The 16,352-nt window shown below is 42.7% G+C and overlaps 1 protein-coding gene across 2 annotated transcripts; it reads right to left on the minus strand.

Moving 5' to 3' along the window:
* Positions 1–4,339: 4,339 nt before the first annotated feature.
* map7d2a (MAP7 domain containing 2a) lies at positions 4,340–16,219 on the minus strand. 2 transcript variants are annotated; one of them, XM_017418218.3, is made up of 17 exons: positions 15,859–16,219; positions 14,656–14,748; positions 14,316–14,396; positions 13,823–13,900; positions 12,639–12,802; positions 12,412–12,508; positions 11,275–11,352; positions 8,887–8,984; positions 8,677–8,792; positions 8,327–8,586; positions 8,082–8,229; positions 7,780–7,945; positions 7,549–7,656; positions 7,368–7,418; positions 7,112–7,157; positions 4,764–5,337; positions 4,341–4,640 (listed from the first exon to the last, which is right to left on the minus strand). In XM_017418218.3, the coding sequence occupies exons 1-17, from the start codon at positions 15,893–15,895 to the stop codon at positions 4,382–4,384; spliced, it is 2,454 nt and encodes an 817-aa protein (XP_017273707.1). In that variant the 5' UTR covers positions 15,896–16,219; the 3' UTR covers positions 4,341–4,381. The 2 variants fall into 2 exon arrangements, with proteins under 2 accessions (XP_017273708.1, XP_017273707.1); XM_017418219.3 differs by lacking the exon at positions 11,275–11,352 and having other exon boundaries at positions 4,340–4,640.
* Positions 16,220–16,352: the final 133 nt, after the last annotated feature.

Consider the following 16,352-nt stretch of genomic DNA (forward strand, 5'->3'; position numbering starts at 1 on the left):
TTACCAAATATAAAGCTGTAAAACAGTTATATATTTTATATTTTTTCTTCTTCAATGACCTTTTCTTTTGGGTAACAGCTTGAGGAAACACATAAAAACACTCAATCAACTGTTTTGCACTTTATTCTTTTCTTTGAATAACATTGTTATGACCATGCCAACCATGCACAAAGTCTACAGAGTTTGCATGACGGTAAGCGTTCAGCTGACTGCGTTACAGTTTAGATGTATAATATGAGAAAACTGCAATATTTCTGAACCTCATTCATTTCGAAATCTGTCAGAACAGTTATTTTGCAATAAAAAGCACATTTTATCTACAGTATGCAGCACAATTATTTGTATTTGCAAAACATAATGCTTACCCTTACTTGCAAATAGTGCATGTTTCTGTTTGGCTATGAGATCAATAAAGAGCTCCTGACTTTTAGGCAACGTGTTGTCTATGCGACGTGAATCTAAATGTCCCATTATGAGTGGTGTCGTTACGTAGTAACGTTGACTCAAATGTTACACACAAATGAAGATTAAAAAACAAAAAACAGACAGAAAACTACCTGATTGCTTGCTCAGTTGGCATGTCTGCTGAAAGTTTCTTTGACAAACAGAGATGTAATAGCAATTGTTTCTAACTTTATGACTTGCTAAAGAAGTTAATTGCTTTTTTGTAGAATTCATCATATTACATGTATTAATTTTATATATTTATTTGATTGTATTGTTCCTGTACTAGATTGCATGGGTGAAAACATCTGGACTGCTACAGGTCAAACGTACAAGTTTGTTTTAAGCAAATGTTCCTGATGACAGTTTTTCACCTTGCAGATTAAATCAACTAACACTGCATCTGACGGTGCTACAGAAAATATTTTGAACTGGCATAAAGCATTTCTCTGTATATTAGAAACTCATTTTGACAGTCTCCACTAAAGAGTGCCAAGCTCTTAGCTGTGGTAGCGAGTTTTAGCTGGAGGGTGCTGTGAACATGTGTGAAATCGAGCCAAACACATATGAAGAATATCATTATGTCAAATACACACACTAACAGCTAAACCAGTTGCTGGCTTAAAGTTGTTAGGTCATAGATTGAGTTGGTTTGACCAAATATTGGGCCAAATGTTTACAACAGTGGTTATGTCTGCCATTTTAGGCCAGAAGTTGACCAAATCGGACCTGACTGGATCTCTGCTTCAGCATGTAATATGTAAAAGTAAGGCAACAAAAACAACTTTTAAGAATATATTTAAGTTGTTTGGCTTTGTTAACAAGTTGAGTTTGCATTAGACAGTGAGTTTGGGTTTCTATAAAAGCATTATTTGCTGCAAACTAGCGCCAACCCAAGTTGTCGTTGTATTATCAGGCATAGTTTGGGTTGTTCTTTTTAGAAGCTCTAATTCAACAAATTAGTCATTTTTGGCTCGGTCCAAATTTGACCCAGTGCTGGGTTACAAATTCGTCTGTTTTTGACCCAGCAGTTTTTAGTGTGCATGCAGTTAAATACAGCTGCCGTCAGGTGCAAACGCACAGCAAACAGTTAAATGCACCACAAATGGTGACATGTGCTGCAAACATATGAATGATGCAAACTCCAAAACGCAAAAAAACAAAATGCAAGAGGAAAATGCTGCTATCACAGAAAACAGACAGAAGCACAAACATAAAACCAACAAAACAAATACAAAGGAGAAATGCTGCAAATAACAAAAACATCAGCAAGTAAAAAACAAAAGTGGACCAGACCACTAGGGGGGGACTCCATGTTGGATATTCGCTTTCCACAGACTCAGCTGTGTCTTTCTGTAGTTTGACCCGGTTCTGGCAGTGAGATGTCGGTCAGCCCACCTCCGTGTCTCCCTCCCGTAGACGTTATATACCTATATATGTCTGTGTCTCCCTTCTCCTAAACTTTTTGGTTCTCTTCTGGACCGTTAAGAAATTACCGAACCAATGACACTCGAAAAAGAAAAATTGAATCACCTCCATGTTGTGTGAACTTCTGACCGAGAGTTAATGTTGAATTGTTTCACTAGACTGGACAAATAAGACAAACCTAACTGTGTCTGCTTTTAAAGCATTTATATTTGTATTAATATTTTTATTAAAAAGTAATGTTTTTTTTGTAAATAGCTTCCACATCTTGAGACCAGGTGATGAAAGATGAATGTTGAATTGTTTCATTAGTTGCATGGGTCTTATTACTCCAGTCTAATGAAACAATTCAACATTCATCTTTCATCACCTGGTCTCAAGACATGGAAGCTATTTACAAAAAAAACATTACTTTTTAATAAAAATATTAATACAAATATAAATGCTTTAAAAGCAGACACAGTTAGGTGTGTCTTATTTGTCCAGTCTAATGAAACAAATCAACATTAACTCTCGGTCAGAAGTTCAAATGACATGGAGGTGATTCAATTTTACTTTTTCGAGTGTCATTGGTTCGGTAATTCATTGACGGTCCCTAAGAGAACCACTGTGTTCAGGAGGAAGGAGACACAGACATATATAGGTATATAATGTCTACGGGAGGGAGGCACGGAGGTGGGCTGAACGACATCTCACTGCCAGAACCAGGTCAAACGGCAGGAAGACACCGCTGAGTCCACGGTGCACAAATATCCAACATGGAGTCCCCCCCTAGTGGTCTGGAGCACTTCTGTTTTTTTTACTTGCTGATGTTTTTGATACTTGCAGCATTTTTCCTTTGCATTCGTTTTGTTGGTTTTATGTTTGTGCTTCTGTCTGTTTTCTGTGTTTGCAGCATTTTCCTCTTGCATTTTGTTTTTTTTGCATTTTGGAGTTTGAATCATTCATGTGTTTGCAGCACGTGTCACCATTTGTGGTGCATTTAACTGTTTGCTGTGCGTTTGCACCTGACGGCAGCTGTATTTAACTGCATGCACACTAAAAACTGCTGGGTTAGCGGGTTTTAAGCAATACCAGTGCTGGTTTATATACCACGTTTACAAAACTCAGTATTGTCCAGATACTACTGGAATTTCAACATATGCTTTACTAATGAACTCTGCATTATTTATTTTTAGTAATTCTTTAGCTATGTATTTGTATATTCATGCCCTCCAACATCCATCAGGGGTTGCTGCAGCACCCTCCGCACCCCTGTTTTCCCATTGTCTTGGCTAAGCTTGACTACCGTGCATTTGTAATAGAATGCAAAACAGGACGTCTTTCGGGTCTTCTACAAAACTATGGTAATGTGGGATTGCTTGGTTGCTTTTAGTGTTGTATCATTCCAGTTTACAGCCTTAAAGACTTATTTTTTAAGTTTTCAACAGCATGCTCGTAGCCAGTTTGACTAAAAAGGGAATAATCTCAAGTGAACAACTCTGAAAGCAGACTTTAGTGGAAGAGTATGAAGCAGCTGTTAAAGTTTGGCTTTTCTTTGCTTTAATCCGACAAACCCAATACTTACCAGCCAAAATAATCATGCACAGATAACATCAACCAGCTGGAAAATTTTTAAAAAGTAGGCCATCAGCCTCACAACTTCATGAATTTGATCTAAACATTTCAGAAGCTGCATGGAAAAGCAGAGGTGCAGATGCAGTCATTGATTTAAATAATCCAGTATTGAAGCTGACCTAATAAGAACGTAGTTCCTAACACGCTAATACAAGTTAGAGAATATGTGTTGTTTTTTCCTCCTTTCCATTTTTTTTTGTCTTTTTTCTCATATTTTATCTACAGACATTGCCTGTGTAGAAATATCTCAAGAACATGTGCTTTTCTTTCATTATTTAAACTTTTTTTTACATCTTGCATGTAGGAATTTGCATTTTTTGCATTTTTTTTTAAAGTCAAACTTTATGGCTCTTTTTTCCACAGCTGTCAACACACAGGGCACAGAGAATGTGTGTGTGTGTGTGTGAAGAGAAAACAACAGGAGTGGGGAAAAAAAGAGCTTGAAGAGATAGCTCAGATCTTTTGAACTGGGCTTCTGTGAAAAGATTAGGAATAAACAATTTCTTAGCTCTGTAAACAACCTCAGTTTGGAGAAAGAGTTTAATTCTGTCCAGGAGAAAGTGGACTGCTGCCATCTTAAATATAAAAACTGTTATCTGAAAAAAGTTGTGTGCGTGAACGCTATTTTATATATCTTTACACCACCATCAATTTTGCATTCCACATTTATTCCAGCCGATATTGCCAAGGCTCCACCAGAACACTGAAGATTAAAAAAAAAATTTAAATGGCAGCATTCCCTTTAGTCTTGGGGCTTACTGGACTCATCAATACATTCAGATTTAAACCCTACTTCTCCAAATCGATGTTGTTTAGAAAGCCATCTAAAACAGGTAAGATATTAACTGTTCCTAACTTTCCCCCAGAACCCGATCTGAACTATCCCTTTAATAAGCTACTTGACGCTGAGTTTGTTCGAGGATGGAGACGAAATCCCAATGAGCTTTGAGTCGGACATGGGACTAACAACGCCCTCGATCAGGTTCTTGTTGCAGTCACCTAAGCTGCTTTCAGAGGACAGTTTCTGGTACGTGACGCTTCCGGTCAGGTCCATCAGCTCCTCAAGAGCCCGGGTGTTGCTCATGACGCCCTGCTGGATTTCACTGACGGGCGAGTACTCTGGGATTGAGATAAGTTCTTCTTTTGAAGCCGGACTGAAATGCAATTTACAAAACAAAAAAGAAGATAATTCTGCTTTTTACCTGGCAACTAAGTGAAAGCAAAAACGTAATCATTGTGACATAAGCTCACTGCACAGCGGTCATCTGATGACTCACCTAACCTCCATGGACTGCACCTCCTCACAGGACCCTGAACGCTTCACGTCCAGCGGCTCCAGCTTGATGACTGGTGGGGACGGGTGTCTCACCGGCAGCGTCGTCACACACGGCCTCAGTTCCTGAAAAGCCACTTTAGGCTTTTTGTCAGATGATGTCGACACGTCCGAGCTTTGCTGTTTAGTTTGCTGACTGCCCACTAAGGCTTTCCCATGATGCTTCACTGCTCCATTCATCACGCTGCCCTCTCTTAGGTTTGCGTTGGAGTCTCCCGTCGGCTTGGTCACGCCTGTACTTATCAGAGCTGTGACTTTAATGGTTGCTTTGTGCTGCTTAGGTTCCGCCTCTCCTTCCTTTGGCTTGAAACCACAGGGGTTAGCCTCTTTTCTAAGGTCGTTGCCTTGATCTTCTTTACTGGTTTGTCTTTCAGCGGGTCTGATGTCCTCCTTCTGTGCTTCTCTCTTCAGGTGAGCCACCTCTTTAGTTTTGACCTGCACCGTGACCTGCTCTTTCACCTGAAGCTCTGCCACTTTGCTTGGCTGCTGGATGACCTGGGCTTTGGCATTTACGCCCCCTGTGGAGAACAGAACACGTTACCGGCCGACTTCACCCTATTTGGACTGTCCAGGTTCCCATCACAGAGGGTTTCTTTGAGCTCGGACGGAAGACAGCTGTCCAAACGTGTGTCGAAAATTTCAGAGACAAGGTGGGGCAGTGGCAGCGAATAGGAACGCCGTCATTGTAAAACTCAGCACTGGACAGCTCAAATACAGCGTGAGGTCGCACGCTGAGGAACAGCCACCTCTGAGGGAGCGAAAAAATGTTCCAAGGGCATTTTCAAGAGCAGCCTAATATTACGGTCAGCTCCTGGGATATTGTACTGCAGTGAAATACATCCGCATCAAGAATGAAGAAGTCTTTCACTGCTGCTCCTCCACAGTTTATTGAAATCTTGAACACTGTGTGCACAGTTATTAAGCATGTGGCTATTCTGACACAGTGTGTTTCATTATTGCTACACACAGGTTTTGAAGCAAAAACATGCAAACGAATACTAATTGGGTTTTGTCACTGATGTGTTTCTAGAACTGCGAAGTGAACAACACCATATTAAGCTAAGTACAGTGATTAGGCAGCGTCTCTGCCTCGGGTATAATTATAAGAAGACTTTCAGATGAATCATCTTCTTTTTCTTTCCTCTGTTCCATTTTCAGGGGTCTCTCCACAGCGAGTCCTTCTCCTCCATCTAACTCTGTATTCTGTGTCCTCTGTCCTCACTATAACTCCCTCCATATCCTCTCTAACTGCATCCATATGTCTCCTCTTTGTCTCTAACATCCTTCTACCAATATACCCACTGTCCCTCCTCTGCACATGTCCAAACCATCTCAGTCTGGCCTCTCTGACTTTATCTCCCAGTCCTTCAACCTGTGATGTACCTCTGATGGTCTCATTCCTAATCCTGTCCATCCTCGTCCCTCCCAAGGAGAACCTCAAAATTTTCAGCTCTGCCATTTCCATTTCTGTCTCCTGTCTTTTTGTCTCCACACCATACAAGATGGCTGCTCTCACCATTTTCCTTTGACCTGTGCTGCCACCCTTCTGTCACAAATCACTCCTGAAACTGTTCTCCATCCCCTTCATCCTGCCTGGGCTCTCTTCTTCACCCCTTTACTGCGCTCATATTGTAAAGTAATGAGGATATAATGACCCTAAACCTAATTTCAAATCTGAAATTTCCCCCCAAGGGAAGATAACACACTTTTCTCAACATTATTTAGGAAGCTTAATCACAAACAGATCAAGAAACAGAATCTCCGTGATGAAACTCGACTCTACTGAATAATAAAAACTAAATACCAAAGTCTTTTTGATAACTAAAACAGAATATAAATAAGTGAACTAGTAGAAAATACTTTTTTAATAATAATTCTGCACACCAGCCATTGCCTGATAACTGTGCACAGTGAAAACCAAAAAAAAAAAAAAAAATCATGTACATGCAGAATAAAAATCTCAATAATTTCAACAAATGAAAGTCCCAAAGCGCAAATGATAAAACAATATTATTTTTGCTTTTGAATTCTTGATGCTCTCACTCATCTGAATGAACTAAAGCCAAAGCATCAGATGACATTAATGCCGGAGCGATTTCAAACAAGCCAGCTCATAAAAATCCACGTGGCTGTTGCGCATGCTTTAGATTTCTTGACACATAAATGAGGTCATGAATCACACATGCCCTGTTTGCGTTTTTACAGCAGCAAGGCACACAGCAGAGGGGGCAAAATAAGCACGGACAGCAGGCAAACTGAAAGTGTCTCCGGGCTGATTGGACGCGCACTGACCTGGCGGTGGCGGCGGCGAGACGGATTTTGTCTCCGCTTGCTCCTCCTTCCGATTCAACACACGACCGAGACAATCAGGACACAAAAACCAAAGCGTCACAGATAAAATAATTTAATAAAAACAACAGAGGGTCAAGGTTTTGCTTAAAGAAAGCTGGAAACAAAATAAAAATAAATAAATAAAAATAAAACTTTTGTTCAATCAGCAGGCGTTTAAAGGCAGCGGGTGGAGAACAGAAGGTTTCTCTCACAGTACCTTCATGTCAGCTTCACCCTTCCTCGTTCTCTTCATGATCTCTTCGATTCTCTGCAGAAGGAAAATCACATAAAGTCAAAACTCTCGACCTGCCAGCTTTTGGATTCAGATATTTAAACTGCAAGGATGTAATCCGGACATTTCGGGGCTCTTTCCTGAAGATAATTTGGATCATATGAACCTTTTTCCTGAGCTGCCTCTCCTCCTCTTCCTGCTGTGTCTGCAGTTCTCTGTCCTGCCGGTGACGCTCTGCATCTTCTTGAGCCTGAAGGACTTTGGCTTTTTCTTTCTGTTTGCAAGAGAGCATCCATTTGGGATGTGGAGGGGTTGTAATAATTAACATAATGTTTACGGAAAACAAGGTTAAAGAAAGGTAAAAGCAAATGTTGACCGCATTATTTTGACCCCTGACCTCTGCATCCATGTGGATCTGTAGATTCTTCTTCTGCTGTTCTTCTTTTCTTTTGTCTTCCTCTTGTTTCAGCCTGTGTGCGTCGTTCAAATTGTTCCCTCTCAGCTCCACTGGCTGAGCCTTCACCTCCTGCTGTTCCTGCTTCCTTTGCACCTCCTCCCTTAATCTGATCAGAGCGTTCATAGTTATTACACACGTTGTTTTAAAAAAACATTTTTGCAAGTTTTTTTTTTTCTTGGTGTTGGGTTGTAATGGCTTTGATTTTTTAAGAAAAATGTTGGGAATGACTTCAACCAGCTCACCTTTCTCCTTCCTCCTTTTCCCGTTTCCTCTCCTCCAGTTCTTTCTGGGCCCGAGCCTGCCGCCTGCGCTCTGCCAGCAGCCTCGTAGCTTCCTCTGCATCTGTGGTGCCAGCTCCCACTTTGCCCATGGATAGGACTCGTGCTGATTCTGTCAAACATAAAAAGATAGTCTAAATTGAAAAAAAAAAAAAAAAAGGCAAACTGTACCTAAAAATAAACGTGAGATAAAATGCCCTAAAGTTCACCTTTACTCCTGTCTCCACTCTGTGATTTCTTCTCTGAAGAATCCGTCCCGGAGGGCGTTTTCTTCTCAACATGCGAGGGTGAACTTAAGCTGCCGGCGTCAGTTTTGGTTTTCTCAGATTTAGATTGTCCAGGCGTTTTCTCCACCTTCTTATCTTCTGTTTTTTTATCGCCGTTCGGCGGGTTTGGACGATGTCGCGTAGGAGAATGGTGGTACTGATGTAAACTGCTGGGAGACTGGGCACGCATCTTCGACACCAACCTGCACAAAAACATAGATGTCAAAACTTTAAAAATTAAATGTTTAACTAGTCCTTTTTTTTTTTTTCGTTTCAACAACATATTGTCTTACTTGGAGGTAGTAGGGGAAGCCAAGTGCTTGGTGACACTTGCAGGGGATTCAGATCTTCTCAGAGGAGACCCATAACCCGGGGATGCAGTTCTTCTGTCTCTGCGCATTCGCTCTTTCTGTAAGTGGGGTCAGATCGGTTTCTTGGCTCTATTGCTACCGATGTGGAATTACGTGGTCATTAAAAAAAAAGCAAAACGTGCAAGGTCAGACCTTGGGGGTACTGGGAGTGGACTGAGAGCCTCCCTGAAGTCCGGCTCTGTTCGGATTGAGTGAGTTGCAGAAAGGTAATCTGTGAGGACTGCAGGGCGCTGCAGGATAACAAACAGGAGCAACTTAACGAAAGGCAAATTCCAGCCGACAGGAACACAGTACACGGAGAGGAGTAAGGTTTGTGTGCTGCGCTCAGCTGGAGGCTACACAACTGATTTTTGCAGCCGAAACTGGCAGAGATAATGCTGCAATACAAAACAAGATGAGGATGTGCATTTCAGAGTAATGTAACATTTAGGATTTTAAAAATATTCAGAATAAAAATGACTCATTAAGAGATGAATTTCATCACAGGGTACTGGGTCAACAATACATATATTGATAATATAATACATTAAGTCTGCCATGAAGAAGAATTCTGAAATTATGGATCTCCATATCTAAAAATACAAATTCCAGTGAAAAGTTAAGTGCTTGAGCAACTCGGAATCTTGTTTCTATTACAGTCAACTTTTCTTTGACTGGTTAATTTTCAGTCATCTCCTTCATGCCTTTATTTATGTGTTCAGCCACCCCCCTGTTAGAAGCCATAAAGTACTGACAACGAGCATAGGAATGTACTTTAAAGCATCTTATTTTAGAATTTTCAGCATCTTTGAATTTATTTTTGTATCCTCAATTGGATGATGTATATCCTTATTAGTATTTTGTCTAAATAAAATGTCTAATGTCTGGGAGGAGACCCAGAGGAAGACCCAGGACACGCTGGAGGGACTATGTTTCTCGGCTGGCCTGGGAACGCCTTAGGATTCCCCCGGAGGAGCTGGCCCAAGTGGCTGGGGAGAGGGAAGTCTGGGTCTCCCTGCTTAGGCTGCTACCCCCACGACCCGACCCCGGATAAGAGGAAGAAGATGGATGGATGAAAATGTCAAAAAAAAAAAATAATTTTTTATGAGGGGCTTACTTTTAAACTTACATGTAAAATTTAGAAAACATGCTGCTAACACAGGTGTAGAAATATCTTACATTGTAAGAAGTTAACAAAAAACAATTGATACATTTTCATGCTGTCTTATGCTATACTATGGTCTGTAATACAATACAATACTATAGTATACTATAGTAATCTGTATTGTATTCTACACTATTAAATGATTTGTGTTTATAGTATAGCCTATAATAACATAACATTGCATAGTATACTATGCAATGCTATTGGAGACTATACTACTTCCCCTATTCTTTCCTATTTTCTCTTCTTGCTCCACCTGAAACAGTGACAGTAGATGTAAAGACACACAGACTTGGTGCAAATGCAAAACGACAAAGGCAAGCCTCCAAATATAGTCCACATTGAACAACACTATAAATAGTCTTTTTGACATCCTCTGTAAGTCCTCCTCATCACAAAGCACAGTCTCTAAATAGCACAGTGATCTCACAGGGCTGACAATATTTGTGGCTATTTTAGTGCACATATTTCTATTCTAGGTCATCTGCGATTTATCTCCAGACCCGTCTGCTGCACAAAGCCAAAGTCAGCACCACTTAGCTGCTGTCATTTTGAAGCATTAATCCCAGGTTATCAAAATTGATTAATAATAATAATAATAATAATAATAATAATAACAATAGTGACAAAACACTTCTAAATTGTGATCCAACTGGTAAAATAAAAGCCCTTGTGTTTTAGATTATTTAGATCGTCAAGTCATCTTGAACCAGTGCACTTTGGCATGTTTGTAATCACAGAGCAGTTGACTAAGCTGAGGAAACTAATCCAGAGGTTGACTTTTGAGATTCAGTCACTGAAAGCATATGTTTACTGGAGCAAAGAAATGAGTCCTGGGTGATGGATTATTAGAGGAAAACATGGTTCTCCCAATAACGTGTGGTCTATAAAATAGCTGATGTAGCAGCTTTTTCTTATTGCCCTTATTCCTGCAAGGTGGTACACTTGCAGTTCTGCCAAACAACTCTCCTAACTGCTTGAGTTGTTTGTCTGAACGCAAGCTTAGCTCACTTTAAGGCAAAGATTTGATTCGCCAATTAAAATTTGTCCATTAATTAGAATCCCTGAGGCAGAAGAGCCCAAACACAGCAAAATATGTATGCAGCCTGTTGTGCATACAGATTACTTTGCACTGAAATACATCTCACACGCACACACACACCAAAACTGGAGCAACACAGCTTGCATGTAGAGGCAGTACATAGGCGTGCAATACAAGAAAAACATATTTTCCTGTGTTTTTTTTTTTTTTGGTTTAGTTTTTTGGGGGGAGGAGGTGTGAGGGGTTCAAACAAAACACAGACATGGTCACACTGAAATACTCGGATGAACACGAGGTAGACTCATTTGGGACGGTCAGGGGGCTTAAACTTTACCAGATTCGCTGACAGCAGGAAGGGGGGAGGCAAAGGCGGAGGCAGCAGAGAAAGGGAGTGGGGCATTTTCACAGTCACCTATAGGCAGCAGGCGGAGCAGAGCAGAGCAGAGCAGACAGAGCATTATAAAGAATTTATCTGAACAAAAACAAACAAACCCAAAAAAAAAAAAAAAAAGAAAAAAGTCTTATCCAGCTGTAGAGACTGAGCAGGGATGTTGAGATGCAGTGAAACAATTAATGTTTTTGTTGTCTGTTTAAAGCCACGATGAGCCGTTCATCAACACTACAGTGATCCCGTTTCTCCTAATTCTTTGGTTTTTCTGACGCACCTTTGTACCATGTAACCATTAAAAATGTCAAAATGTTCAGCATATTCAGGACATTACAGCTAGGACTTTTGCTTTTTGTAACTTTTATACTTTTTGAAATATTTAAGTTGACCCCAAAGAGATACATTAAAATCTCTAATTCCTCTAAAACATTATTCTCTTTGAAATCTGCTTAAGCATACCTTTTTTATTTTTTGTCTTCTTAAGCTACATTTAGCTTTTTGCTAGTAGGCTATTCTGTTGCTTTTAGCTATATAGCATTTAATACTTTTACCTTTTAGCTAGTGTTTAGCTATTTTTAACGCTTTGCTGCTTTCAGCTCTTAGCTTGCATTTTGTTCCTTTTAGCTTTCAGCTAGTGTTCTGCTTCTTTTAGCTTTACCAGCCCAGTTTCAGATTATTCAGCTTATTCAGCACTCACACTGTACTTTCTCAAAAAAAAAAAAAAAAAAAGAAGAAGCAATTTCTCTAGTTCAGTTTACATTTTGACTATTTCAGTTGTTCGCAGAGGTTTTTAAAAAAATCCATTTTAGAAAGGATTTACAGCAGACATGTAATTCTATATTAGGGAAAAAAAGGAAAAACGTCCATCTTTGCTCATTTTGGTCATGCAGACTTTAGCAGCCAGGCCATCATCACTGGTCAGGATAAGAAACAGCTCTCATTACCTTGAAGCACACCCAGAAAGACAGAGGAAAATCGAATGTTTTTGTCGAACAGTGCTGTTTCATTTCTATATGTTGCTGTTTTGAATCAGTGCTTCTTGTTCAGACAACAATCTGTATTTTGCCCTGAATGCTCTGTTACCTGCTCCTGGAGGGCAGCCTCTGCTCCAGCGTTTTGTTCTCTGCTCCAGCTGAAGGCTTCGCTCCTGAGATCGTTTCATCAGGGCCTCCAGTCGCTCCTGAGCGCAACACAAAAGACTTTATTTCAGTCCATCATCTCGAACCGGACTCTCTGATTTTGGAAGAACGTCTAACATTGGAAAATCAGAAATCGCAGTGTGTGCACACGTATGAGTGCCACGTTCTGACCCTCTCCTCCTCGAGCTGCTGCCTCCTCTTCTCCTCCACTGCGGCCCGGCGGTGCTCCTCCTTCTGCCTCTGCTCCTCCAGGCGCCTCCAGCGCTCCTCCACGGTGCGCTCGTACTGCAGCCGAGCTCGGCGCTCCTTCTCCCTGATCAGCTGCTCTCTGGCCGCTGGAAGAGACAAAAGTTCCCACTGAGCCAGCGGCTTTAAAAAGTGTCTAGCTTCAATGTAGATACCCTTTTACTACTTTCTGGGTTTTAGCTATTATTTTGCTACTTTTAGCTTTCGGCTAGCATTTTGTTACTTTAGCTTTTAGCCAGCCTTTTTCTGCTTTTAGCTTCTGTGTAGTTATTCTTTTGATAGTTTTAGCTTCCAGCTACCATGTTGCTGCTTTTACCTTTTTTATGAACCTTTTGCTACGTTTAGCTTGTGTTTTGCTACTTTTACCTATTGTTCTCCTTATCAGCTCTGTTTCAGCTTCTTCAGCTCCGTCATTCAGCGTCCGCACTGCACTGTGTTTTCGCAGAAAACGGCGACTCGTCTCGTGTTTAGTATGCTGCGTGTTTGATCTCGGAGCGAGCTCGCTTTCATCCGTCAGCCCCACGGCCAAGATTAAACGATGAAGACAGAAATCCTCGTCACCACGGAGCCGCAGGATTATCCCTGAGTGGAAGACCTACTTTGCGGCCGACTCCTGTCTCCGCAGTGACACAGCTCATCACATCTGAAACCCGCTGAACTCCGAAGGACTCTTCGGAGCGCCTCCATGTCCAATTACACAGCGAGAGGGACAACGGAGAAAACTTTAGAGGAACAAAGAGGCAGAGGCGCTCTGAAGATTCCTTTAGAGCGCAGTAGGTTTTTAGATACGGGGCGGCAGTGGCTCAGGAGGTAAGGGGTTCATCCTGTAACCAGAGGGATGCCAGTTTGAACCCCCACTCCATTTATCTCAGCCGTTGTGTCCCTGAGCAAGACACCTCACCTGCCTCACCTTCTGGTGGAGGTCAGAGGGCCCCGGTGGCGCCGGTGTGATGGCAGCCTCACTTCTGTCAGCCTGCTGGGGCTATAATGTAGCTCATCACCCTCAGTGTGTGAATGAATGGGTGAATGACTGATTGTAGTTTGAAGCGCTTTGGGTTCCTCGGACTAGATGAAGCTCTATACAAGTGCAGGCCAATCACTGTACCTACCCAGGCTTCTCTCCCTCTCCTCACGTCTCTCTTTGGCCAAACGCATCCGGTCGTCAGTCTTCATGTAGCCCTCCAAAGCTGAAAGACGAAGAAAAAATGTCAAGAGTAAAAAAAACAAAACAAGTGAAGAAAATAAAGGCTTTCCTTCAAGGAATGCTTTGTCGCCCACAGCCTTTCATGCTGGAGTTTTTAAAGGAAAACACGCTCATGTCGGTCAAACCTTGTGAGCTGTGTGTGATCTTAAGCGAGATGTGACGCTCGGAGTACGTGTTGTGAACGACTCTCAGCTACTACCCCATCCCATCTGAGCTCAGTGAGTGACAAACTGACCGGGTCGGAGACATTTATGGGTTTTTGCTTCAGTTAATTGGTGGTGGCTGCACATCCAGGGGTTGTTTCCTGTGCGTTTCATTAAAAATCCGTGCAGCTGTTTTGCTGAGAGGCGGGTTCAGGAACAGGTCTGCCAAACGCAGCCCGAGTATGTCACACTCACTTTGTTTACCGCCGGTCGCCGCCAGGTGCGACGGGGACGCGTGGCCGTTCATCTGGGGCTTCTTCTCTGTGCCGGATGGAGCTGGAATCACACACAAACACACACCACATCAGTCTGAAATGTGAGGCCGCACTGAGGCACGAAACACCGGGATGCAAAAGGTCAAAGCGCCGGGCAGCTGCAAGAGACGGGGGCCTCGATGTGGTCATCGCCTCGCCTGCAGCCGAGCTCGTCGGGAACCTTCTTGGTAAAACGGGCAGCGGGCCCGAGGCACACCAGGTCCAGGGAGGAGAGCGGGGTCAGCAGGTTAGCGTGACGGAAGCCAGAGAGGATTACTCACCAGTTTTCCCAGCCCGAACAGGAGAGCCGCGGCCGCTCGTTGGAGACTTCTTGTCAGGGAGCAGAGTAATGGATGGAGGCGCCATTTTTTCACCTAAAGGGCAAAAAACAAAAAGAACCAAACAAGAACTCACAGGGTGCTGATCCAAACAAAAAGCTCATTTTTTTCCCCCTTTCCTGCTGGCGTACAAACTGTAGTCGCATTTAAACAGAATATTCACTCCTAACATTACAGCCGAAGGAGCTGGGAGATATGGAGCAATGGATTCAAAGGGCAAACCTTAATAAATACAAACAAAGAAGAGAAAATGACTACGGAGTATGGATTTTACGAAGGTGATTGAACTCTTTGCACAGTCGCCTTCAATCTTAGCACAAAACAAGAGGTTTAATTCCACAAATTCACTGAATCGATATGGGCTGCAAACTGAACCGTCAGCCCATCAGCTCACTCGATTAAGCGAATGAGTCTGTTTTTTTTTTTCTCAGGGATTTTAATCAGGCTGGAACTTGGCAGGGCTCTGTTAGAATACTCTGCCAGTGGACAGTCCCAAGCAAGCAGACACAGACGTGAAAATAAAGCCCAGTTTCTTTGGTTTTTGTCTTTTGTGGTTTTCTTTTCTGGATGGGGCCCACTTGGCATGTTTTCCCAAAGCACCTTCTCCTGGGGAGGAATGAGGGAGGACCAGTCCCTTCAGGGTGAGGGAAATGAACTAAAAGTTGCAAAATTAGTCTTCATCAGAGGCAAACAGGGACCAGGACATCGTCCTCGCGCGTTTGCTTTACGCAAGTGAAGGTCGACACGCATTTTCCACGGGTTTGAACTCCCACCGAGCAGCTTGAGGAAATCAATTTTGGAAAGCAGAGACAATGAAATGGAGGCGCCGCCACCACCACCCATCCCTTTTTTTGTCCACTTTAAACAGGATTTTAAAAACAACCACCGAGCCTCCTGACGGCAGAAACACCTCATTGTTGTTCTATTATTATAATTTTTTATTTATGTTTAGCTTTAAACGGCAGCTGTGGTCAAACCGGACGCAGGAGCGCAGTCCCCGCAGCCAATGGAGGGCGCGTGGAGCGCAGGGAACCTATTGCGTCATTCCCCCCCCGAGTCTGCGTCCAGACCCAGCCGTTAAAAAAAAAAGAAAAACAAGAATTCTGATTTAAAAATAAAAAAATAAAAAAATAAAATCAAGCTTACCTGTCACCGCGCCGGACGACGAGATTGTTTTCGCCATTTACCGCAGCCCGGGTATGGCAGCTGGGATGAACACGTGAATGAATGAAGAGCTGCCCTCCTCCTCCTCCTCCTCCTCCTCCTCCTCCTCCTCCTCCCCCCCAGTCAGTCCCGCAGTGACGCCAACAACAACAACAACAACAATAACAATGATAATAAATAATATTGATAACAATGATGGCGTAGCAGCTCGCCCTCCTGCAACGAAAGGAAGGAGGGTCAGGAGAGGAGAGGCTGCAGCCCGGGAGGACGAGGGTGGAGGAGAGGAGGAGGTGGAGGAGGAGGTGGATGCTGCTGGGATGGAGCTCGGATGATGGAGAGCATCGTCGGTTCGCGGACCAGTGCGCGGCGGGCGTGAGCGCGCACGGCCTGATAACGCTTTGCTCGGCGGGTGGAGGGGGGTGGGGTGGGGTGTGTGTGTGTGTGTGTGTGTGTGTGTGTGGGGGGGGGGGGTTCTG

Source organism: Kryptolebias marmoratus, linkage group LG13, assembly GCF_001649575.2.
Source record: "Kryptolebias marmoratus isolate JLee-2015 linkage group LG13, ASM164957v2, whole genome shotgun sequence".
Classification (NCBI taxonomy): domain Eukaryota; kingdom Metazoa; phylum Chordata; class Actinopteri; order Cyprinodontiformes; family Rivulidae; genus Kryptolebias; species Kryptolebias marmoratus.

Coding starts and splice junctions, on each gene's coding strand:
- map7d2a (XM_017418218.3), bottom strand. CDS start 15,895: ATGGCGAAAACAATCTCGTCGTCCGGCGCGGTGACAG. Junction 12,803..13,822: donor GGAGAGGGAGAGAAGCCTGG/GTAGGTACAGTG, acceptor TGTCTCTTCCAG/CGGCCAGAGAGCAGCTGATC. Junction 11,353..12,411: donor AGGCTGCCCTCCAGGAGCAG/GTAACAGAGCAT, acceptor TGCTGCCTATAG/GTGACTGTGAAAATGCCCCA.